We start from the raw sequence: 27129 nt of genomic DNA, 5'->3' as shown, positions 1-27129 counted from the left end.
AAGGAAAGGCCACTAAGCTCTAGCAAATTCTTGTTTGTATGGAGTAAAGAAAAAAAAAAAGAAACTGCATTAAATTCAATCTCTTGCCATATGAAAAGGGTGTCTACCTAAAATGAACCCTTCAAAAAACTGCACAGTTTTGGGAAGTACGAATACATACATTCTTTGGCTGTATGTAAACATTACACAAGCTGCAGCAGTGAGAGCCCCTAGTAGTGAAGGAATCAAGCCACACAAGATGACTATTCAGAAGTCAATTCACCTCCACTCAGTTTTCAATATCCTTATTCTTATGCTGTTTCCCCTCAATCACCTGTTGGCTGGGCCACATGTGAGGCTCCCTCATAGCAGTGCAGAATTCTGAATGAGCAAAAACTCCCTCTGCTACTTCCAGAAAAGGAAGGTTTTCTCTCTAAGCTGAAAATCTGAGTAAGCCAGAAAGGTACAATAAAAGCAAGAGTATAGTTATGTCTTTTCAAGATGATATTTTTATGATTATTTTTTAATCATGAAAAGGTAACAAAAGTTGCTTATGATCGAATGTTTCAAATACAAATTACCAAATATAAGATAAACCTCCATATGATTTCTTCCTCTGCACTTCACAGCAGTAAGCTAGAAGCTACAGACATTTTTTCATTGCAAAGTCTGAGTTCATTAAAGAGGCAACTCAGCAGGCCTCAGCATACCGCATTCTGTTCCTATTTAAGCAACATACTTGCCTTGTCATCAGCCCTCACTAAAAATGATTTGGATACTTTCAGCAACTGTCATCACTTTTGTTTCTCCAAGTACCTTGGCATCCTGTAAATAACTGCTAGTTTACCTTCCTATTAGCATCTCATTTTCTACCTTACTTCATTCCATTCTTTTATAGCACAGGTACTCTTTACTTGGAATATTTGTATAGCCCTCATGATAACTGAGAATCTCACATGCACAATGTACTCCAACACCTCATTTCAATAGTTAAACCACTTAGTTAATATTATCTTCTATTTTACAGACATGGAGTAGAGTTAGAGAAAAACATGAGTGACATTTGGAAACCATTTAGAAAGTTCAGAGCTCTTAAGATTCTCATTGCAAAAGGGACTGCATTGTAATAAAGGAGACAAACTCTTATTAAAAGTTAATGGAATCTGGAAGCCTAAGTCACTTGATTATTTTTGAAAACATTGTCCTCAGTTATATACCAAAAGAAGTTATGTGAGAAGTCAGAAAGCATTAAACAGAGAACTGAATGAGGATCTCCCAAGCTAAGAATGCACAGAATGGAACGTTCAAGTCACCAATATGACTCAAAAGATACTTTATTCGAAGAAAAAGATTTACAGACAGCAAAACCAATGTTTACAAGAAAAAAAAAAATCAAGCGGTAAAGAAAAACCTATTTTTATAATTCTCTCATCACCAAATTTCATTTTTTTTTTTACTTAAGATTCTGAATAATTATATCACATAGAAATATTCACATACCAGTATAATATTTCCAAAAAGAGGTACCTGCAAGAGTCTGCTTTCATGGTAATGCTTGTATGTTCAGTAATTTCTTCACAGATTCCTTATACTGAGACATGTTATTTTCTGTTTCACCTTCATTTTTAAGTGCAACTACAGAGTTTCTGTAACTCTTAACTACCTCAGATGAAAGAAGCTCTTCCTTAGTTACATTACTGACATTCTCTGAGGCTTTTATCAGAAGTAGTGTATCTAAAGCACTTTTCTGAGAGCAGCTATTTTCCCAGATATACTCTTCCATGTCTTCCTCAGTCTTCTCACTCTCCCACATCTCAGTTTTCTGAAAGAAAATATACCTCACCTTAAAAACTACAACACTGAAACAAAGCAAAAATAATTTGAAGAAACTTTTCTCTCTCATCCAAATTCACTTTAAAAACACTTTTTAGAAGACCACATTTCCCCTCCCCCAAAGCACAAGCCTTATAACTCAAGCCTCTTAAACAGAGTTCAAGAGGTGCCTGTGTGCCACATGCTTTCTGTGGAGAATGAGTTTGTTCTACAATTTCACTTATCTAACATAAAAATAACTAGCTAATTCTTTATATACTTGGCAGACATAACTTTGCTAGTCAGAATGGGAAGAGAAGTTTATGGATTATACATAATGAATAACAACAAAACCCCCTTTTTAAAGTAATAATTTTAAGTAACCCTAAATATTCAAGCTTTGGAAGATGCCACCTAGCCATTACATCCCTAGCATATGAGTTTGGTCTGTTTTCATTGGCTATAAAATGTCAAGTGAAAAAGCTCATACCAAGTAACCTATGATGAGAAACAGCAGTTCTTCAGCATCTGTGAAATGGTTTAGTTGTGACTCATAAGGAAAAACACCATCAATTAATTCATTTCCTCTTCCCGCAATACAAATTGCCCCTTAAATGGATCTCTGTCCACAGTGATAATTTTCCATCTAATTGGTGCCGCAAGATCAGACACGATCAAAAGTTGAGTGTAGGCAGATTTTCTGTTTCATCCCTGTGCCTGCAAGTACTTGGCTTGTGCAGTTGTTCCTTGTAGAGAAAATCTTATATGTGACTGTTTCTCTTATTCAGCAATCCCTTTGTCTAGCTTCACGGTCCATTTAAGGGATATTTCAAAAGTTATAACTGGCTATTTTTGTGCATTTAATTACTATAATGTAAACCTAAAGCTGATAGTATGTTAACTTTCTTTCACCTACATAAGCACCACAATTTGAGATTTTTTTTTTTTGATTTTGTTGTTCATAGTTTTGTTGCATAATTGTTGTAGAAATCACATGGAAATAAAATTCTATTTCTAGAAACTAGGAATAAGTTGAAAAAAGCATTCTCCTAAAGCTTTTATATCGTATGGATTTCAAAAAATCCCTTGCCAGAAAGAGATCTTCAGTAATTTTTCAGCTATGCCTATCATAATTAAGCTTCATTAGTGGCAAGCAGACACAGAATTCAAATAAATCTGACAAAGGAGGGGTTTTTTTGGTTTTTTTTTGTTTTTCTTTTTTTAACTGAGACAAAAAATTATTTTTCTAACACACATGTCTAAGCTAGCCCTGTATGCTTGGGCCTGTCTATCCAGTTTTAAACATGCTTTAACAAACGTTGTACCCTGCATCTGGTAAATGAAATCTCTCATCTTTTAAATCTTTGAGTCCAAATGTTTAGTCAGAAACAGTGATTAAAGTTGCTGAAGGGCTCGCCTGACTGACATGAAAAACCTGCACACAATACAACACAGAAATAAAAGAATCTCATTCAGCTGCCGGTGGGGAGGAGGAGGTATTCTAACCTGTATTGGTAAATCAGCAGTAAAACAAGTGCATAAAGTAGTGCATGCTTGAAAAACATCACAATACGATGTGGAGATTTATACATTCTTAAAATTAACAACTTCATTCTGTTTTACATATCCCTTGTTTATCTGCATAATAGCTATCCAAGACAATCTTTCCCAACCTTCAAAAGCATTTTAAAGTAAAAGTTTCTCTCACAGGGATAGGGTTTCTCAGGAGTAACGGAATATCAGTATTGCCTCTGGACAGTCTCTGGACCAAACTCTTTGCCAGAGTCATGTTCAAAGTTCAAACAAAAGACCACTGTGAGGCTTTTGAACGCCTTCAAGTTACAGCACAGACAACAAGAACTAATTACAGTCATTAGATTTATCTCCAAGAAAATCCTTCTCTGCACACATTAACCTATGAGATTTCAGAGATGAATGTTGATAAACAGATTAAGAGTTTCCCCATCCCTTTTGAGCTATACAGAGTAAGAGGATTTTAAAGGACACCAAAGAAACTATTAAGTGTTTCTTTCTTGGAATCCTTCCCAGCAGAATGGTATGTCAAAATGGATTTTAAAATAAAATATGACTTCTCCGGGGTGGGGGAGGCAGTAAGGGATTTGATGGTAGGGGGAGATTTCAAAATCCATTCCTCAGCCCTACTACAAGCAGCCAGTATCCACTGCTGCAGTGTTGGTGGCCTTGCTTCAAAATGAAAAGTTATCCTAGTGCACACAGGCCCAGAAATGCATCACAAACAGGAAACTCAACAGAAATCAGATTTTTGCAAGCTGACTGAATTAAGTGAAACTTAAAGACCTTTTCAACCAGATTTATTGCAAGAGTAGAAATGAATTCAGAATTATATTTTCATCTGAAAAAGTACACTAGGTAGTCAAGCACCTATGAACTCTGAATAGTGGAAATGTATGAGCATTGTAGGCTCAGCTTTACTAAGGAGGAGACAATGAAACTTCAAACATGAGGACGTCACTCACAATTTTGTTAGTTGCTTATTTTTGTCCCCTGCAAATTTAAAATAGGTTAGTAAAGTTGCAGTAAGAGCCTTACAACAGGGGAATAAAACTGTGAAAGCTGGAATATTCAAACGTGGCGTTTGTGCAACATTTTTCTAGAATCCCTACCTAAAGAACTAGGTTAAAAATCATGAATTTATATTTCTTCAGTGAATTGATTAGAAATGACTGCTTCAGGCTACCATAAAACAATTTCAATATTCCTACTGGCTGAAGATGCACCCAGCTGAATTGCTGAGATAAAAAATATCAATATATACTGAACATTTAAGTACAGAAAAAAGGAAAGAATTTTTAATCACTTAAGCAGACTTTCATTTTTCTTGGCTTTTCTGCCAGTTTAACCTTTATAAGTTAGCTGTTGCAGCCATATGGAGAATTAGAATTGTCAGCTCTCTGGTGTTTCCTTTGTAAGTTCCACAGAAATTTTCAAGGCGATTAAAAATACTTAGGAACTCAAGTTGGTCAATTTTCTTGCCAGCTGTCTGAACAATTAAAAACTTAACACTGTGTTAGCAGTGTTAACAATTTTTTTAGTGAGTTTTTTTTTGAAGGGGGGGAAAGAGGAGTTCTTTAGCACAATTTTACAAGTCAAATTTCAACCCCTGTATAGTCTACAATAAGTACACCCACTTCTTAGTGCTGCAGTGAAATAAAAGATGCTCTGTGTGGTACAATTACTACAGATTTTCAGGTAATAAATGACAGCTATACTAGCATTTTCCAGATTACTGGGCACCTTCTAACCAAAGAGGAATTGCCAAAATAACATGCACTCATCTCTTTGGATATATTATAGCTTTGAACTGTACTACTTAGTTAGCAACTTATAAAGAAACAGCTATGTAAAATTCCTAAATAGGCAGAACATACTTGTGTCTGACAAGATTGGTTACAGAAAGTTTTAATGGCTGAGCTACACAGAAAAGGTTAAAATAATCAGTATGAGAATTTAAAGCATTGTACTGATGGTGCACCAATTCTGCCTGGCATTCTTATTCTGCCTCTTGACAGGGTAAGTTTTAAGTTAAAACACTTCTAGATCAGACAAAAGTTTCTTTTCAGTTTTCTTGTTTCTACTAGAAATTGCTATCAAGGATTCTGAACAGAAAACCAAAGTTTCTCCTATACAGAACACAAATAAATAGGTTAAAAAATTGTTCTCTGTCCTGTTTGGATAATCTTTATACAGCATGGAGCTGCAAAATCTACCTTTGTCCATTCCCATCATTTATGCTGGTCTGAATAAGCGAAACCTTTCTTTCTAGGACACAGCAACAATACAGGGCAGAAAAGACCTCCGGGATCTCAAAAAAAAAAAAAAAAAAAAAAAAAAAAAAAAAGTCAGGAGAAAGACTGTGAGAACTAAACATTTCCGTAAGGGACAAGCACAAACCTGGAAGGGGGCGGGGGGAAGGCAGACAAGCACAAACCTGGAAGGGGGCGGGGTGGGGGGGGGAAGGCAGACAAGCACAAACCTGGAGGGGTGGGGGGGGGTGGGGGGGAAGGCAGACAAGCACAAACCTGGAAGGGGCGGGGGCGGAAGGCAGACAAGCATAAACCTGGAAGGGGGCGGGGGGGGGGGGGGGGAAGGCAGACAAGCATAAACCTGGAAGGCGGGGGGGGGGGGAGGGGGGGGGAAGGCAGACAAGCACAAACCTGGAAGGGGGCGGGGGGGGGGGGGGGGAAGGCAGACAAGCATAAACCTGGAAGGCGGTGGGGGGGAAGGCAGACAAGCACAAACCTGGAAGGGGCGGGGGAGAGGCAGACAGAAAAAAAGAGTAGGATAACAGAGTATTTTGTCTCAAAAAATAGTATGGCAGTAATGTAAGAGATGGTTTTGTAGTTCATGATACTCCTAGGTTTGATCTATGGTTCTGGCACTGACTCGCTTTCAGTCCTCAGCAGTCACCACCATCTACCTTGCATCTTTCAAAAATGAACCCCTCTGGGCTGAAGTAACTGCATGTATTTTCTGGAAACTCTGTTACTGAAAGTCATTTGAAAGGTTTTTTTATCTAAATAAAGTTGTCTTCTGAATGCAGAGTAGGTAAGATTCTGATCTCATCCAGGAAGAGTAGTGTTAGTAAAGGTTACTAAAGGATGACTTTCTGTTGATTTTGTTAATAGCTATGTCCTGCAAGACTTCACTTCTCTCCAACATCTAGACTGAAGATCAAACAGCTGTAAAAATTACACCTATGCATTAAAAAGAAGCCTTGTTTCTCCAGTACCTAGGAACATAAGACTTAAGCATAAGGTATTGCCAAAGACTCCTACAATTCAAACTGTACACAGAATTTTTAATTCAATCACTTAGGCCACTTAACTTTGTTTTAGCTTTGGCTTCATAATAAATAATAATAAATATGTTCTTCCTCTGTGCTTCCAAGCAAGAGGTACAAAGTTGTTTAACCTTCTTTCACTGCAATACATTCTTTCTGTCAGCAAAATTCTTTTTTTATTTTAAATGTTTGAATTCAGATAGTCAAAGAAAGTTTATTAAACTTAATATCCATTCATGCCATTTAGCTGTATCTTTTCTGAATTGTGTTAATGATACAGACTCTCTGCAAGTTGCTCAATTTTGAGCGTTAGTAGGTACACAATGAAATGTAATACACACTTCAAACAAAGTAGTATATTTAGAGACCACACTTACTTCAGCTTCAATTTTTGTCATTTATAAAATATATAAAGAAATACTGAGAAAGAACATTATTGTAGGAAGGGCACAATTTTATCACACTTATTTTAAGATCTCAAAGCCAGAAAAGACTTATACTAAACAGTCTTCAATTATGCTAAACTGAGCCCAAAGCCTCCTCTCTCCCTGTCCCTGTATATGCTCTAATCACTGGGCTATGGTCCTCCTTTTCTGTTTAATGAATCTTGATTTTTTTCTTCTTCTTCCAGGGAAAACAGCTTTAGCAAGACCAAAAAGAGCATCTCCCCCCAACTCTCATTCTAATCCTACGGCCCATGTGTTTTACACCTTCAGTGACTGTTCAGGACATAAAGTTGAAGTATACTAAGTGGGGCAGAAGCACGAAGATCAAATCCAATGCTTAGGTTCCTAAAGCAGACTTGGATCCTTTCACGTAATTTAGGATGGATTATAAAGCAAATTACTACTACGGAAAAACTGCAACTGACACAAACTGAAGTGATAAAAATATGCTTACTTGTAATAGCTTAAAATGACCAAAAATGAAAAAAGACAATACAATACAATAGCCCTGCTATTAAATGCTTTACAAAACATTGAACAGGAAAGCAAGATGAAACATTTTCCTCAGATTCATTTCAAACTGTACACAGATTTTGGGTTCTCAGATAAATTTTAGTAAAGCTTCTAGCATCATGCTGCCTGTCCATTCTGCATTTTTCCCCTTCCCTCACCTTTCTGCTTCAACTTCATTATCCTTTCATTTCATCAAGTATTGTTATCTTCTGCAACGCAAGCACAAGGCAAAGAGAAGGGTCCCAAAGGACCCTTTGGTTATTATTGTACATATTCTATCAGTAGCGACTTCCCACTTATCTCTACTTCTATATTCTTTCTTCCTTATGATTCTTTTTAAGTCTTCAATCTTTTGATCAGACTCCCACATTTATGCTACAAAAAGCAAAAGAGAGATCAGAAGTGTGTGCAGAATTACTGCATTATTTTTAATGCATCTCAGATTACACCTTTTTCTTTAAAAAAATACACTGCAGAATACAAAGTCCAGGGGCAACTTTTCATTAATCATCTTTCAAGATATCAGCTGTGTAACAAGGAATGATTCCCTCTATTCTGCATCATCTAGCATTTGTGTATGTTGAAAATCATGTGCAACTGAACCTAGGAAAATTACTGTACTTCTGTAATATTGACTTTTTTTTTTAAAAAAAAAAAAAAAAAAAAAGCTATTTCCTTTTCCCTCTCCATCTTTTCCAGCTCCCTAACCTTTATAAGCACTATCAATGTCTTTCCTTGTTGGTAACTTAATTTTCTGTTCCACTTAGTTCTCTTCCTGGTAACTTAATTTTCCTGTTTCATTTAGTTCTCTTCCTGCTTTCAATTCAAAACAGAACTTTACTTTTTAGGCACACTAGCTAAGGGAGATCAGTTTATGCTGTTTCTAGCCACTTGAGGGCAGCAAACTATTACACTTTAAAAAAACAATACTGTAAAAATCATTATGTTTTTACAGCAGCTGTAACAGCATTAATGCAGTACCACCATATAAGCAGCAGAAATACAACTGATTGAGCTACTTTATCTAATATATCTCTCTTTCATTTAGTGAATTCACTCATGGCACAATAGTTTGCAAGGAGTCAAAGGTGGATCCACCAGAGGATGGATCAAGCACCAGAGGACAGTTCTACCTTCAATTCCCCAATTAAAATAAACAAGCAAGCAATCCCACCTCCCAGAAACAAGAAGGGGCATAATTAAAAAAAAAAAAAAAAAAAAAAAAAAAGCACTACTCAACTCTGAAAAACATATGGTATTCCAGTTTGAATCCAGATTCACAGGATTTTGCATGGTCAAGTCCATGGCTGGCATTTATGTATGAAAATGAGAAGACAGGAGAGAGAGCACAGTTTAGAATGCAATACCACTTTTAAATACCAATCTGTAGGCACTGCAAGTCTATACAGTAGCATCCTGCTTCTCCTACAGGTAATTAAAAAGCTTCAACCACCCTCTTTACTCCCAGCTCACGAATGTACCTTTTCACTCCTGCCACCTTTGTCAGCTTCTTCATCTTAACACTTCATTCTGACTGTCCATCATCAATCTGACCATTCTCTTACCCCCTCCCCCAGTATCTAAACTCTGCTTCTTCTAGCATTCACAAATGCAAAATAAGACATTCACTTGCTCCTTGTACAAAAAAATTTCAATTTGTTTCTTCCTTTTGGTTCCTTCCCTTTTTCTTATTTCCCCATGCACTCAAAAAAGGGAGCGCTCTTATACATCTAACCAAACAATACTCCTGAATTTCTCTGCAAGTTTCGTGAAAGCAGGTTCAATCCTCCCACACATCTTTGAAACCTTTCACAATTTGGCTAGCCTCTCTTCTCCCTTCATCCATTGATTGCTAGCAGGCTACAGGGGAAAAAAAAAAAAGTTAGTCTTATCTGATTCAGCTAACATCCTGCCCGCTCACTTCTGCTGTGGTACCGCTCAGAAATCAGTTGGCCAAATATGATTTGGATAACCTCTTATTCAAATGTAAGCAAGTTCTCTTCCCAATATCTCAATCCAAGAAAGAAATCCACTCTTAACTACATTCATAGCCATGAGGCTGAGCAATATCTATATCAGTCACTGAGCATCTTCCATTTTTCCTATTTTTTCTGTCACACACTTGGTTGCATATTTTAACTGTAACCCCATTACAATAGGGATTCTTGCTATTTGTACACTACAAGCAAAACAAACTAATTCTGAGCCATCCAACTGATACAATAACAATATTGCTGAGTTGTGGATATCCCAGCTTTTGGTATAAAGCCAAGATTGAAAAGGTAAACAAGAAAATTTGTACTAGAGAGGCTGTTGAGATAAACTGGTAAGTTTTGTCTTCTAAGCATGCATTCAAAAGACAGACAAGCCAGAATTAAACTTGTCATATTCACCACTTAAGAATAAATTCATTAGAAATGTGCATCTCTACACAATACGACTGTCCAACACACACTTCACTACATAACCAACAAAATCACAATGAACAATCATCCCCTTAAAAAAACCTTTCAGTTCCTAATTGCTAATAGATGCTGTATTTCATAACTGTAATAAAAGTATTATACATCACTTGCAATTAAAATATAATTACACTTGAAATTATACTTCCTGATGTATATCAGTAGACAATCTTTACTTTTATGAATTCACATGCTTATTCGTTCACAAAATTCAATAATTCAGTTACTTATATAAATTAGGGAGTTATACCATGTTTTAAAATGATAGCATGCAAAGTTTTTAGGAGTCAGGGCAAAATCTATATGCAGCCAGCTTTGCTTTCATTTAATAAGAGTAGAATGGCTGCCCTCATCTTTCTACTGAATTCCAGCAACCCCACTAATGCAAATGCTGTGTGGCACTACTCTGTTGGGAAAGTCACCAAATCAAGATTAGTCCTGTAAAGTGGTTTAACGTTACTGTCTACATGGAGGACTAATTTCCACCACTACCCCAATATTTAAAGTTCACACAGATTAAAATAGAACATAGTGTTTGCTTATGGTTTACGAAACATATCCAAACTACCTTTCAGCAAGTCTATTAAAAAGGATTATTAAAAGGGATTATCACTGATTATGGAGGGGGGAAAAAAAAAGTCACACCAGACCATCAATTTTTCATGGAAATCAAAGACAATTACAACTGATTGATGAACTCATCAAATATTAACATGGAAGTTGAAAGGTAACAAAAGGGCAAGGGACTTGTGCATATTCAATACACACTGAACACTCATGAAGCAGTATCACATAGCCCTGTCTTCCATCACTAAGTAATGCTAGAGCAAAGGACAGACATGGTGTCCATCTGTAATTAATAAAGCAAGTAGTGTCTAGCTCTCTTGTCATTGCTTAATACTGGAAACTGATCTGTCACCAATTTCAGATTTGTAATGCAATGTAATGCTATTCAGGAGAAAAATATCCATGTGTTTAAAGCACCTTAAAAGTAAGGTACAAACATCTTAAAAGATAAATATATAAGGAGAGTTGAATTGGATGCACTCTACAATTATGAAGCACGTATCCTTCAAATCCAACTTCTAGTCAAAGGCAGATACAACTCAACCTCCTTACATTTTTGTGTGACCACTGCAGTGACTGAAATCAAGAACACTGAAATTCCTAAAAATGCTAAATATTGAGACTTCATCTAAATAGCAAAGAACAACTGAAAACAGTAAGTGTGAATTTTGGTTACTAATCTGCTATTACATCATTTAAAATGCATCTATGGAGGTACTTTGAGAGACAGACAGTGAAAGCCTTCATACTCAACGTGACTAACAACACATTACCTCGAAAAAAAACTAAGCTGTCCAGAACACAGCTACAGGTTTTCAAAAATAACTTGATTTTGGACTTCTAACTTGGTTTCTGTTAAAAGTTGGTTGTTAAAGGGTTGAAGATCATAGTTTAACCAACATGACTAAGCACAAAATCAAAACAGACAAGTCTGAAGGATTCACTGTAGAAGAGTGAGCTTGCGTTTGAAAGTGTCTTATAATTTTGAATGGATCACTTACGAATTGTAATAAAATATCAGTCATTGGAATAAGATCTTCTGAGCAAAGAGGAACTCAGAAAAGCAGCCTGAATCCTCATTCCTTCCAATTTGAGGTCAACTTTGTCACAGTGCATTTAAGCAGCCGAATAGTCCCAAATTATAGCCATAGTTTCCACAGCCAAAGAAAAGGCTCAGACTGTAAGTAACAGGTAGAAAGTTTTGGAAACAGGCAAAAAGCCACATAGTGCTGTATGTTAGCGTTCATAATTTTCAAGTTGATAACACGTCTCTTTGCTTTATTTGAATAGACCTGTTCTCATCTTTAAACTTTGTCATTGTTAAAAATGTAGAGATAGGAGGTGACAGAGTAGACCATTTCTCCAGAAGCACTTAATTCATATTTGAATGCTGTGCATAGGCAGCCCAATACACTGCCAAACTAAAGGCATGTTTAGGAATCCTACAAATCAAGGTGTTTTCTGCTAGGCTCAAGGCCAGTTTTGGGCTCATTGTTGTCAGAAGCCGAGTATTGAAAAAGGACCTAGACCTAGGGCAGAAACTAGAGAACTTCTGAAAAAGCAGCAAACTATAAAGAGAAAGGTTGCAATATTAGGTGTCCCCAACATATTACTTCACTGCTCGTATCAGACACTACAGAAACACACACACACACACACACACACCCCAACTCCACCCTGTTTTGCTTCCTGGAAATCAACCTTTTCTAGGCCATAATGATTTTAATATGCAAACAAGAAATCAGGTAGTGTATTTTGTTTGGGTGGTACTACTTTGTTTTCCTCCTCAACAGTATCATTTTTCTATCTTTCATGACTAGAATGTATCCAGTAATTCCCAGATAGTTCAATGTACTTCCTTATATGCTTTTATTTCAAGTTCTTTTTTCCCTCAGTACAAAAGTGTTTATGAGTCCTTATAACTGCCATCCTTCTCTACCCAGCTTTGTTTTTCAGTCTCAATTACACACTTTTCCCCCTCAATAGTCATATAAATCTAAATTCTTTTTCTAGTGAGACTTCTCCAGCAAATAGCACTAAGACAAGGGTGAAAACCCATAAAACTTGTTTTGAATCATTTTAAGCAATAAATGAAGTTAATTTGATCTCAATCCTGAGGTGTCAATTTGTTTTCTCTCTCTCTACTTCACCAATTCAGATAAACTCAAACAAAATTAACGTCCGTAAAGAGAAATTTACTTCTAAAAATTCCTAACCCTCTGATGTAATATGTTACACATATAGTTACAATACATACAAACAAGAGAATAACTCCTGGAAAGCCAAAGAAATGAACTACAAGCTCACTGTGGAAGTAGGATTTAAACATAAGCAACTTACCTCTGTTGAATCTGAAGAAAATTTGGGAAGGTGAGGGGAACAAAATCTAAGACAATTTAAGTGTGTATAGTCATGGAACCTTTCATAAGTTACAAGTGACATTTATATGTATGTCCATCTGCATAAACTATCTATACATACATACAGAGAGAAATATACATATGCACAATTGCTTACCCAAGATTCATGGTACAAAACTGTGAGGAGGTGTATTCCATAATCATAGTTCTGTCTCCTTAATGGACACCTAGAAATTCAAAAACAAAGCTAGTCTTTCTGGAATCAAGTCACTGTCATCCACTTTTGAACAAAATACTAAACTAATCATCAAAAATTTCTAATCTATAGCCTGGGGATCTTTCTTCGATTCACACACACATTTCTGGACTACACAATCAAGAATAATACTCATGCTTTTATGATGATATTAAGAACAAAACAATGAGAATCTACAAATCAGTAGGAAAAACATGCAAAAAGCAAGAGTCTACAGATCTTTAGGAACCATTAAAGGGTTCTTTTCACTCTATGCCAAAGATAGCCAAAATGGAATCTAACATAGTTTAGTCTGGATTCCCTTCTTTCAAATCTGAGGGACAACTCTTTTCAGTAGTGGTACTGATTTACCATAGATTAGACCGAGTATGGAATTATATTTTTGAACAATAGAAGTTACACAAAATAATCTAGAAATTGAACTTTTAAAATTGTTCAAAGGATCAATCAGAAACATGAAGAGAAAGAATTAGGGTCATCGCAATGTAGGAAAAATACTAACTAAATATTTTCTTCTGCCTTTTGTGAGCATTATCAAGCATATCTGGATTTAAACTCAGACTCAGATACAAAGAAATGCATTCAAACAGTTTTCCAGGTGAAGTAAGTGGAGGCAGCCCTAGTTAACTCTGAACATGACTTTCACATTTCCAAAAACACCCTGCTTTATATTTCTACTTTCAGCCTAGACTGACAAAGAATAGATTCAAGAATCTTGAAAGAAGGCAGTAGAATATTCAGAAACATTACTAAGCTTCTCATAGACTAAGCAGAGATGAACACTTTCCTGTGGCCACAAAGTTTGTCTTCTGAATTTACACAAGATGACCTGTCACTTGAAAGAGGTATTAAACCAGTTCTGAAATCATAGGCTGCCAAAATAAAGCTGTTATTTTTCAATTTAAAAAGGTACATCATTTCTGGATACACAAGAAGAATTATCCATTACTTTTTTCAGTTAGCAATGACTAATTATAATATGAATTTCTGAAAGTTATTTTCTGCCAATGTATTTTTTGATCCTTAATGTAAGTTAGAAATTAATACAGAAAAAATTGCATCATGCCAAAATTACACGAGATAGTCCTTAGCCATTCAGATAAATGCTTTTAAACTATGACAGGTCTAGCAAATAAACTTGTTTCCTCATATGTCTTTCAAAGTGAAAGAATCTCAATTTATAAATAATCAAAATAACAGTCTGGAAGACCCTGCATTAAAGAAAGAGATACTGCTCAGAGCTTGGGTCTTCAGAATTTACCAAAAATTAGGTGAAACATCAACTGACACATTAAGATTTCCTTCCAGAATGAAACATGAGACCATACACAGATGTCCTAGAGAGTAAGCTCTTTTCAGCTATCCTAATGTTTCAGCTACAAAATAAAAGTTTTGCTAGAGAAATTAAAAAACAAAACAAAACAAAAAAAAAACCCCTTTCAATTGAAACTGCTAGTACCAAAAGCGGTCTCAAAGAATTAACCACATTTCCAAGTCTGGTGGTAAAAGAGATATACAATTATTTTTATTCATACTGCATTTATTTTACTTAGAAATTAAACAGTGTCTATCAAAGGACAGGAAATTAAGGACAGGGAAAATGGATTCTAATACAAAAAAAAAAAATGCAAGTAGAAAAGACTACCAACTACGTTTTTCCTAAAACTGAATTTAGCTGTGTATTTCTAAATTCACGATACACTTTAATTATTATGTATATTGAATTATTCTCCTAAACTCTTCAGAATCTAACATAGAAAGCATGCTTGTCCAATGCAGCCTGCTGAACATAATTGTAAATAACTACAGTGCTTCATTTAAATCTAGAACATAAAAGCATTGAGAAATGTCTGGTCACTAATGCCTTAATTTTTCTTGCCTGGAACTCTTCAGATCATTGTTAAAACTAACATAATCCATTTGTCAAACATAATAAATACTTTAAAATAATGGCTAAGATTTCTAAATACAGAGCATAAATATCTGTCAATATTTAGCAATTACTATGTTTGACCTTAGATGATTCATCCATAAAACTGTAACACTTAAAGAGGAGTACCTGTCAGATTTTAGCCCACAAAATAATACTACTTTGCTAAGACAGTAACTTCGTATCAGTCGGGGGGGGAGGGGGAACCTTTCTACTTTGACCATTGATACAGGCATTTTTTTCCTCCTGTAATCATACCTGTCTGTGGTAACTGTGAGTGTATCTGTATCCTTGCAATACCGCTCTCCTACAAGTTTAATGAGCTTCTTCTTTGCATGGTCATCCAAATTCAGGTGAGAAAGTTTAACCTTCAAGTACAAGAGAAAACATCTTAAATTACTTGGAAAATCCAATCTCTGTACCCTGAAAATATTTTAACATATGGTTAGGCACACCTTTTACCAGGAGTTAAAAGGATAGCTATAAAGTATGCATTTGTAGACTCTCTGCTTGTATCATTTGTTAAAAGGTTTTTTTAACACAAGTCAGGTATAATCTGAGCTTTCAAACAAATTTCTTCTCATCCAAATATCAAAAGGGTTGGGAGAGGGGAACATTTTTACTCAAACTCCTTTCAGGGAGGGAAAAGAAAAAGGCAGTTTCGTTTGTAACGATATTTCATATTTGAATTACTTTATGTGGAAAAAATCTTTTTTAGCTAATATTTTTTCAAATGCATATTGGTAATGTTGATATTAAGTTGTTCCAAAAATATTTGCTATAAGCATCTAAAAGAGCAGGAAAAACATGAAGGTACTCAAACTTCCCAATATCATTACAGGGAAACTTTTAATAGAAGTATGCAGGTACACACAGACATGAATAGACAGGATCACAACTGTCTAATCTCATGTAATTGATCACATAGTGTGAATATTGATGGCTTCTCTTTTGTTCCACTACCAAGAAACTCACAACCATAAAACACATCCCAAATAACTATCACTTACATAGAAAAAAACCTTAAGAAGTTAGTCTGAAGCTAGTTTCTGTATGTATAATAAGTGTGAAAAGTAAAGCAAGCTGCTTTTAGCTATTAAATATCAAAAGATTTCCAAAAAGTTTAAAGACTAAAACAAATATGAAGCTCTAATAAATACCAGAAAAAAAATGTACTAGCTGAAAAGAAAAAGAACTTGCTACTAAAATTAGGAGAATGAAGCACTTCAAGGCAACTCTAGATCATGAAAAGAAGGGCAAAGGAAGAGAAGGGGGGAGGGCAAAGATATTTTAAGTGTTATTTAATATACATTTTGGATACCATTTGCACTAAGGCGCGTTGCACAGCCTGCTGAAGAGCAAAATAAGATTATTCCATACAGCTACTTTCAATGGATGGAAGCTGTATATAGATAGGTTTAATAGCTATTTTGAAGTAAACAAAGGGAAATATCCATTTAATTCTCCACTAAGGGAATTTTTTCTGTTTACTGTGTTCAAAATTTTAGCACTGCTAAATATACAGCGGTAGCACCTACTTAATCTTATCACAAATTGTGCATATGTTAAACTTTGCTTTTTTTTTTTTCTTCCATTTCCCACAGTTGGTTTGTCAGCTTTGACTAAGTTAGTTGAATATGAATGAATAAAACATTGTCTCACATCTGCAGAAGTAGTTACTACTTTCAACAGCTGGCTTAGCAGCTCAGCAAACTATTTCCAAGATGCTTAGCCAGAGAGGTCTACATATCGGAGGCAGATTTACTTTAAAATTTTGGTAACAAGTATACGATACTTATTATATGTGTGTATATTTGCACCTTATCATAGGTTTATCCTGTTTTTTTGAGTTTGAAATTAGAGCTAAATGTTTAAATAAAACCTAACAAACCCAGAAGTTTTACCTGCTTTTATTTCAATACTGAAACTTCTAACCTTGGGGGAAAAAAAGGAAAAAAAAGAAACTCCTGAAACCAGTACTCACTTTATTAGGCGAAAAATGTCACATTGTTAAGGAAGATATGCTCATTTACTATGCATCAGTGGAATACTGGTGAGTAGGAGCACTAGCTTTGGGAAAAAAAAAGACACATTTTATCAAGTCTCCCTCTAATTGCATCAGACCTATTAGGTGCATCCAGTCTATAAGGCAATGGTAAAGATACATGAAAAGGACTCCATTCTTACTGCACCTCAAAGTGAATATAAGCAATCTCTTTTGAAGTCACTATGCTTGGCAGGTCCCTGAGTGCACTGTATCCCCTCCAAGTTTTCTGGCAGCTTGTGTCCAAGGCTGCCTTTGATACAGTGCAGCCACATAGCCTTGAGTCAGAACCATGCAAATAAGAGCTGTGTGTAGTAGGGGCCTGGTCCATCTTTACTCAGGGGCTGCATTTAAGGCACTCAGCCTCAGTCTCTGCCTGAACCATGCTTCAGCTAAGCCTGTGCCTGATCATGCCCCTCACTAATGCAGACCCTGGCCCACAGACCTGGCTTCCTGGCTTGACCTCAGACACACTGCATCTTATGGACTTGCTTGCTTGGCAATCACTGGACTGTCGACTGATCCTAGTTAATGTCTTTGGACCTAACCCTGACCCACTGGTTTGTCCTCCTGGCTTGACCTCAGATTTGTCTTGTCATTAGGGCAATTACCAGGCTGTTGGCTGACCAGAGTGTCACCAGACTTGCTCTGCTCACCTTGCCAAGGTACTGTAGGGCTGCAGCCTTATCAGAGAGGTCACTCCTCCAGCCTGCCTTGCTGCCACCCTCAAGCCCTGGCTTGCCTTCCCTTACAGAGCAGCTGCTCCTCACTGCTCCCTGAAAATACAAACCGAAACTACCGAGAAACACTTTTCTGTCAATTACAATTTTTTAACATTGTCTTTCTGTTACATTCATGCAAGGAAATAATGCTCCAGCCTCTAAATATCTCAGAGGCATCAAGCAATACTTTTCACACTATCTCAAAAGGATGTCATTATCATGGTTGTACCATGCTGCTGTACCATGGTGTGATCATCTGAAATCCATAGTTAAAAGAACTATAATTTTACTCAATATGACTTTCTTTCCCTACAAAAATTGAAAGCTACCTGGTCTGTTGCTTGTTACAGGACCATAAAAAATATATACGTATAAATATTTTGTTCTTACTAATTCAAAGTCATATTAAAGTGATAAATATTTATATGGGTAGTTCCATCAAAATAGGATATCAATTGCATTGCTTATAGTTGTTAGCTAGAATGCTGTAGGATGCTACTTTATGTTGAAGTTTATAAAGGTTAGAGTTCCACAAAGAATAGCAGTTGATCATGCAGTATCGTGCAGTATTTAACTTATGCACAAACAGAGTAAGAACACAACCATAACTGGCCCCACTGTTGCTGCTGTTAGGATAGGCTCAAATCTCATTCCAAAAGACAAGTTCAAAAGTACAGCACAGTCCTAAATTTTCTACCATGAAGACAGGCAAGCATTGGAACAGGTTGCCCAGAGAGGTTGCACAGTCTCCATCCCTGAAGGCTGTCAAGTCCCAACTGGGTAAAGTCAGGAGTAACCTTGTCTGACCTCATGCCTAACCTTCTACTCACAGCAAGGTCAGCTTAGAAACCTCCTGAGGTACCTTCCAACTTCAATTATCCCAAGATCATGCAATCAAAAGGGTGCTGCTTCTACTGCATACGCAATTATACCTAGAGCACTGTTAACTCAATGCTTACTAATAGAGCTATATTTGTATGACCTACCTTTCAATATTTATGCATATAAAATAGAAATGCATATAAAACATACAGGTATATAAAATAGAAGTTAGAGAATCTATGCGAGACACCAAATACCAAGTCACCTATAGCCAGCAATCAAAAACACTGAAGAGATTCAGCATGCCCCAAAAGTACCAGATTTACTCCATAAAAATTGAGAACATTCTTTAAAAGCCAGAGTCTCTGAATCATCTTTCAAAGTCTCTGAATGTTTGCACATGGCATGTTGCAGATAACAATCTACCAGGAGTCCTACAACAATATGTGGTATTTGGATGCCTCCCCACCCAAGTCACCTAGAAATTCTTAAAGAGAGACTTCAATTCCAAAATGGTTTAATTATCCAAAACATTAAACAAAAACTCCTCTAGAAAAACTGCTTTCTTTATAGTAAGCTGCAAACCAAACCATCAGTATCAAAATAAAGCATCTCAATTCTGCCTTTAGTCAAAGAAACTTCAAAAAACAAGTCTCTCTTCTTCTGGACGTTACCATGCTGAGGGATTACCTGTACCTTTACAACTCCACATATCACATCTAAACCTCACTATGCTGTTTCAGGCACTAAGTAACAGCAGTCCAGATTACACACTGAGCTGCAAGCTAAGATGAATTTTGCAGGATATTGTAGCTTTTTTTAACTTTCACACTGAAGAAGGAAATACTAGTAAGTCTCTTAATTGGCTCGAGCTGACAGTACCAGAAGATGATGAAGACAGAATTATCAGAGCAACAGACAAAACAGTTTTCAAAGCAAAGGACCATTATGTCTACTAGCATTTTGCAGCTGCACCCAGCTCTCAAAACACTAATGAAGCCAGATCTATCAGTATACTCTGCTGTATTTCAAGGCCTGACATACTGCCCTCAAAACCTTACTATTAAATACACCTTGCAAGTCCCTGAAAATATCCTATCATACTGATCTCTACATTTATTTTTAGCATCTATATTAAAAAAAAAGAAAAACACAGATTTAGGGCTATCATCTGCAAAACAAAAACAAAACTAAACAAAAGATAAAACAAAAAAGCAAACAACGATGTATGGACAGAGTTAAGAATTCCTTAACATCATTTCCTGGACTTTTAACAGTCTTCAAGGAAGAAAAGCATTATTTTAGCCATACTTTACCATAATTTACAAATAACATTACATGTTAATATAGACCTGCATCTAGAGATGTGAAAGTCAGAAATGCATTAGAACAAGAAAACACACTATTTATAAACAACCAGTAATAAAGAAAACCAAGATCTATTAGTGATATTTCTAGTAAAAGAAAGTATACAGTCCCCATACTGTGCAATTAATAACCTAGAAGTGTACCTGCGCCTACTTTACAGAAAAATTGATTTGTCAGAAGATATGCTATTTTGTTTCTAGAAGAGCTTGGTCTTCACTTATAAATAAATACATATATCATGATAATGCAAGTTCTAAGATGCTGCTTATATATTTAAGGAAATCCACTGTTTTTTTATCTGGGCATTCAGTGAACCGTTTCCCACACTTCTTAAAACCTAGCATACTTGCAAATGTTTCAAAAACAAACAAACAAAGTGGCATTTGAGGTTTTAAAACAAATGTGTGTTGTTAACCAAAAAAATACTACTTACTCTTAAAGTCACCACTCTTGCTTTGGGATTACGAATAGATGTCCCTGCAGAAACATAATCTACTGTTTCAATTTCAATAGGAAAATGCTTCTCACATTTCTCGTCACTGTCCAAAGCACTTGGCCATTCAGTGCAGAAATCTGAAGAATAAAAAGAAAACAAAGTAATATGTTTTCCACTAATTTATTGCAATATGTGCTTTTAAAAGTAATTTTTATAAAAACTTTACTCATTTAGATAATGGCAGGGTCTCCACTGGACACACTCCAGCGCTACAGTGTCTTTTTTATACTGCGTTTCCCAACACTGGACACAGTACTCCAGATACAGTCTCACAGCTGTTGAATAGAGGGTAAGGATCAATTGCCTGAACCTGCTTGCTACACTCTTAATACAACCCAGCATATATATTATACATCATTGCTGCTGACTCATGCTCAATTTTCAAATGCCCACCAGGACCCCCATAGCCTATTCTGTAAAGCTTCTTTCTAGTCATTTGGCCCCCAGCCTGTACTGATGCATGGATTATTCCATCCTAGGTGCAGGACTTGCAGTTGCCTTCATTTAACTTCATGAGTCCATTTTTCCAGCCTGCTGACATCCCTATTCATGGCAGCCCGGCTCCCTGATGCATCATCTGCTCCCTTGTTTTTGGTATTCTCTGAGAACCTGCTGAGAGTGTGCTCTGTACCATCATCCAGGTTGTTAATAAAGCAGGCTATCATGTGCTTGGAAATGGCTTCTGGGAACATTTGCTTCATAACCTTCCAGGGACTGTGGGGAGGCTGACCAGCCTGTAGCTCCCTGTATCCTCTTTCTGCCCTTCTTGAAGGCAGACAGGCAATGCCTCTGTTCTTCCCAGGTAGTCTATACCTGCGTCTGCCTTCTGTGTACTCTTCTAAGGTCACCCAGGAGTTCTCGGTTCACCCACGCTGTCCTTCTGACACACTTGCTCAACAACTTTCTGCACCCTGGAACGGACCATTCTTGCACTTCAAGGAATGTCCTGGAACATCCATGAGCCCTCCTGGGCACCTCTGCCCTCCAGGACAGTCTCCCATGAGATTCTGCCAAGCAAATTCCTAATAAGCCAAAATCACTCTCCTGAAGCCCAGGCTGTAATTCCATCTGTTTTCTTGCTTCTGTTAGGATTTTAAACTCCATAGTTTCAGGGTGGCTGTTACCAAGGCTACTCCTGACCTTCACAGACTTAACTGCCTTTTCTGTGAGTAACAAATCCAATTGATAAATTGACTAAAAAAGATGATCTATCACCTTCATTAAGAAATTGCTTTCAACCCACTACTTGCCTTCCTCACTTCTCAAAATCTTAAATTCCAACATCTTATTGTTGTGGCAACTAAGACTGACATCACCTTCGCATCCCCAAACAGTTCTCCCTAATCTGTGAGTAGCATGTGCATCACAGCACCTTCTAGTAGTCAGTTTATCCACCACCCACGTCAAAAAATTATCTGCAACACATTCCAGAAGTCTCCTAGACTGCTTCTGTCCCACCTTATTACCCTTCCAGCAGATGTTGAGATGGCTGCAGTTCCCCATGAAAACCAAAGCCTGTAAACATGAGTCTTTTCTTAAGTTTAAAGAAGGCTTCATCCACTTCCTCTTCTTAATCAGGCAGTCTGTGGCAAACACCCACCAGCACATCCTCCTTCTTGGCTTCCCCTCTGATCCTGACCCACAAATGCTCAACCAGCTTGTCCCTCATCCTGTAGCAAAGCTCTGCGCATTTCAGCCATTCCTTTAGGTACAGGTCAACTCCTCCTCTACATCTGCCTTGCTCGTACCTCAAACATGTGAGCTTTCCTATTGCATTTCTGTGACACCTCATAAGACTTCCAATTCCTCCCGTTTCCCTTGCTGCATATATTTGTCTACAGACAACTCAAGATGGGCCTTTCATCATTTCCTCCTTGCCCCCTTGCACCTCCACTTCTCTTTGGGCTTTGGCCATCATTCCCTGGGAAATCTAATTAAAAGCCCTGCTCTTAAGTCATCAAGCCAGTTAGCAAAGATGCTCTTGTTCTTCAACAGATGGACCTTGAGTCTCTCCAGCAGACCTTGCTCCTTTCAGAGAGCTCCTTTTATGAAAAGTAGTATTTTCAAATGCGTGCTGGAATGGTAGGGTACTGATGATCTGTGATTACACCAGGCTATAATCTCCTGAGAAATGAGTCATACCCATCACTCACATTCCTTAAGACACTCAGCTATGAATTCTCCTGTACGAGCAGGGCCTAATAGGCAAAATCAGAATCTCACTGGTACCCTGAAAACATCACAATACATTTCTTCCCATCACCTATGTAACTCAATACAGCAAAAAGAAAGCATATATGCTTTTGCCTTGTCAGCCAAAGCCGGAAAAGAAAGCAGCTTTTTAGGCAGATACTGTTGTTCCTTCTGCATCATAGCACAGTTACACTTTGAATTGTCTTAGAAGTCCAGATTTGTTTTAAAAACAAACAAACAAAAAAGCAAAACAAAAACATAAAAGACACCCCAAAATGACAAAAGAACCTCACCTTTAAGAGCTGCACAATGTTTCTTAATTGCAGGAGGAGTAAGATGCAAAAAATTGGGAATCTGAAATATACATATTTGAGTTACCAAAATAATAGCATTTTGTCTGCTCGTAAATAAGAGTATTAAAAAGGGACATTACTGAAATTTGATTACATTTTCAAATTAAGGTAATAAAATATGTTTAGTAGAAGATGACTCTCCTCTCAAACCTGATCTAGCAAAAGACTTGAGCCTCATTATAGAAATAACAAGCATGATAATCCTAATTAAGTCACCTGATATGGTTCATTTATATGTGCTACTTACACTAATATTCATCAGAAGGCTTATTAAATATATTTAATAGAAAATAGTACCTAGAAAGAGATATTCTGACCAAAACAATGCAGTTCTAATCAAAAATAACTTTCAAAGTCAACAAATGTCAATGGAACGTGTCTCACCTTTATAAGCTCCAAGTTGCCTTCTTTTGGCAGAGGTACTCCTCTCTTCACCGGGTAACCCATTCGAATTGGAAGAGGCACAGAGGCAGGTTTAAACGCAGCTGCTGTTGGATAAACACTGCTCCAGTCCTGATCAACAGCCATTCTCTCAGTTCTAGGAGGTGCATGCTAACAAATTGAAAATGATGGAAATTTGATGGGGGATACACTGTTTTGTGAGACAAAGCAGTAACAATACACATGAAATGCTATTTCAGAAATAAGTTCCTGTAGCTAGAAATTTCAAGAAACACCTTTACATCAAAAGTTGTCATTCAGTTTTAAAGGAATTCTCAAGAGAGAGCCTCTCAAGGACTGGATAACAGGCTTTTCCTTTCCCTATCCTCAATTGCATTTTATTTCAGAAATACTTAGAATGAATACCCTGCCCTCTTCTTGGGTTCTCATAAGTCATTGGGAAAAATCAAACCAATACTTAACTGCAAGCTCAATTTCCTAAAGCACCTAAGCACTTGGTGGAGGACAAGGACAGGAGTTTTAAAATTATGGAGTTCTGAAAGTCTGAACAAGTTCATAGTAATCCTGAAATGACTTGCTATAGGAAGTCCAGTATAGGAACAATATATTACTGTATTGCAGTAATATGCAATATCCTCCAATAGCTGAACAAAGCTCCCATCATGCCAGCAGCTCTTAAAATAAATATATATCTAAATATCTAAATATCTAAATATCTAAATATCTAAATATCTAAATATCTAAATATCTAAATATCTAAATATCTAAATATCTAAATATCTAAATATCTAAATATCTAAATATGTGTGTGTGTATATATATATAGAAGGGTTAAACACAAATGGATATAGGAAGTCTGACTGTTTTGGTATATCAATAAATTTGCCCTTGGCAGTTAAATGAACAAAAACAGAGTGAACGTTAGTCCACTTTTACTATTTGCCTTTTGCATGGTAATATACTTTTTAAAATGCTGTGTGTGTAGAATAAATAAGAAAATTCTCAGAGATTAAATGCTCAGGTATCAGTTTTAATTCTACTGTGCAAGAACAATTTCACTTACATATAGTAACAGGTCTTCTAATTAAGCCAAAAAGCAACCACTACAAATCCTGTAAACTCATACTGAAAATAACACTAAATGCCTCTGCTCCTTTTAAGCATAACTTTAAGTTACTTTCCAAGCCTGCCATATTTGGGCTCAATACAAACTAATTGTTAATGTTTTTGCCTTTATGAGAACACAAATTGAAAATAGTTGGGACAGTGAAGAATTTAGATACTAGTTCTGGAATTTGGTCACACTGGATTGTTTCACCAATTGCAGAAGAGGTTCCTGTACAAACTAATAAGATATACATATAGAAAACCTTTTCAAACACCTCCGAGTTAGCAGCAAATAGTTTCATTTCTTACTGATTTTATGAATTGTGATGTCCTGCTTGTTCTCCGTGTTGAAGCTAAAAGAAAAAGAAGTATTTTCAATAGGAACTTGCTTTTTTACACTCATATTAGCATTTATTCACCACATCCACATAATGTAAGGAATAGCTCAAATCAGCCATTCCAGAAGCAGAAAAACTGGCTTGAAGTACACCCTGCAGTTCACGGTTTAGGAGTTCTGGCCTCAAACCTATTATAGGGCCCCCCCCCCATAAGCAACTGCAGTGATATATGAACTGGGTTTGGCTCATATCTTGACCTTAATTCTTCAACAGTCAAGGTTCTCCTCAGAGACAAGAAATGATCTTGCAAGTTTTTACTCAGAATTCAAACAGCTACTTTGCAGAATATTAATGAAACAAAACTCAACCCAAGATCTCATGGAACAGGAAAGGATTTTATTTTACAGAATCTCTATGCAAGACTTTACCCACTCTTGAATCCAAATACTCAGAAGCACCAAAACACATCTGTCCAAGTGGCTTGGCTGAGATCATTATGACACAGAACACAAAGGAACCACACCAAGTCTCCTGGGTTTGTCTTGACTGGTGAACAACAACTGGATTTTGAATATGCCTTTTGTACTCTTTAAGAGTGGATGTTTGGGGTCGTTTTGCCTTACTAATTTGTCTTACTCCTTGTAAGTCTTGGAAAAAACTCCTGAATTCCACAGTTCTTCTGTTTTCCCTATCTAGGTATTTTATGATCCCAATTCTGTTCTTTCTCTTCTTGCTACACAGTAATCAAAACTAAAACATATGTATGGGGCTCTGTGGCAGCAAATACGTACCATTCTTTTATCACTTGCCCTGCCCTTTCTTGTGGTGCTTTCAACCATACCTACTTCACTCATACCAATCTTGTTGTTTCTGTTAACAACACTCTAAAATTTCAGATCAGGACACCTTTTAATCCTGGAGTGCCATGGGCCCTACAACCAGACATCATCTAAAAGCCCAATCGGTGACCTAGCCTGCTTCTGAATCTGCAAGAGATAAATGCCCACCTAACCTTCGGAAAAATGTTGATACAACCCTGTCCAACATGGTTTCCATCTGGGCTCAGAACAGGCTGAGTTGCTCACTCAGACGCCAAACATATACCACAAATACGTGTGTATTGGCAAACTACAAAAATCTCATCTAGAAGACCTAAAACCAGGTACTGCACTGCAGGTCCACTGTAGCAAGCACAATCAGTGCAATCCTGTGCAATCAGTCTAGGGACCACCAATTTCTTTCTTCAAACTGTTTCTTACATGCACTCTGACAAAACCTGCGTCCCATACAGCAGAGCATGTTTTATACCACAGATTCCCCAGCCAGCCCTTGCCAGCCAAACCCCTCTTTAAGAGCCGCCCGAAGGCGGGAAGAGCAGAGGGTAACCAGCCACACGCCTCAGCTTCGCCGCTCCCCCCACAGCCGCCACAGAGTGGCCTGGGCCCCTCTCACCTTCCCTCTGCTTGCCTCCCCTGCTGCTCACCGCGGGCACGGAGGAGTAGGCTGCACCCCTCCCGCCGCACCGCGACAACACAGCCCAGTAGCCACCACCAGCCAGCAACGGCCTGCTGACGGACGCCATCTTTACTGCCCGCACACGCGCAAGTCCCCCGGGCAGGACGGAAGCCGGCGTGGGCCAAGGCAGTTGGAAAGGCGAATAGTAGCGCTGCCTGCTGGCGCGCTGGGCGGGGCGCGGGGGAGGGGAAGTGGCGCGGGAGCCACGGCGGCGCTGGCGGGGGGAGGGGCAGCAGCTGAACAACGTGACAGGTCAAAATCCCCAAAGTGATTTCCACCCCCGGAAAGAGGGATGAAAAAGGTTAAAGGCAAAGAAGACGAATATGATGTAGTGCTTAGAAGTCGCCTTGCCCCTGCATCCTGGCTAGCTCCAGCTGCCCAGGATCTGCCTTTTTATATCCCGTGGATGCAGGATACGGGTTGAGGAGCAGGCTGTGGATGAGGGGGCAGTTACTGCTCCTGTCTCCATGAATTCAGTTTCTCGGTCTCACAAGTGAAAATACAACTTCTTAAAACCTGTGTGCTACTCCTTATCCTCTCTCCACCCCTAAAACAGGGGAAGATCACCAGAAAAAGATGTGACATAGGCACATCCAAGCCAGGCACAACATGCTTCAGGCAG

At 37.5% G+C, this 27129-nt stretch overlaps 1 protein-coding gene across 1 annotated transcript; it reads right to left on the bottom strand.

The window, feature by feature from the left end:
• Positions 1-1295: 1295 nt before the first annotated feature.
• MRPS35 (mitochondrial ribosomal protein S35) lies at positions 1296-26634 on the bottom strand. Its single transcript, XM_026102428.2, has 8 exons — positions 26445-26634; positions 24964-25007; positions 23530-23697; positions 23086-23146; positions 20537-20676; positions 15406-15515; positions 13119-13188; positions 1296-1801 (listed from the first exon to the last, which is right to left on the bottom strand). Exons 1-8 carry the CDS (start codon positions 26572-26574, stop codon positions 1523-1525), a joined length of 1002 nt encoding a protein of 333 aa, XP_025958213.1. The 5' UTR covers positions 26575-26634; the 3' UTR covers positions 1296-1522.
• Between the last annotated feature and the right edge of the window lie 495 nt (positions 26635-27129).

Source organism: Dromaius novaehollandiae, chromosome 1 (genome assembly GCF_036370855.1).
Source record: "Dromaius novaehollandiae isolate bDroNov1 chromosome 1, bDroNov1.hap1, whole genome shotgun sequence".
Taxonomy (NCBI): Eukaryota; Metazoa; Chordata; class Aves; order Casuariiformes; family Dromaiidae; genus Dromaius; species Dromaius novaehollandiae.
This window is presented reverse-complemented; position numbering and strand designations above follow the sequence as displayed.

What these genes read in the sequence shown, in the direction of transcription:
- MRPS35 (XM_026102428.2), bottom strand. Translation starts at nt 26,574, where the DNA reads ATGGCGTCCGTCAGCAGGCCGTTGCTGGCTGGTGGTGGCTACTGGGCT. An exon ending in GCAACTTGGAGCTTATAAAG is followed by an intron (nt 23,147 to 23,529) that starts GTGAGACACGTT and finishes TGTATATTTCAG; the next exon opens with ATTCCCAATTTTTTGCATCT. An exon ending in CTCACAGTTACCACAGACAG is followed by an intron (nt 13,189 to 15,405) that starts GTATGATTACAG and finishes TTGAATTTCTAG; the next exon opens with GTGTCCATTAAGGAGACAGA.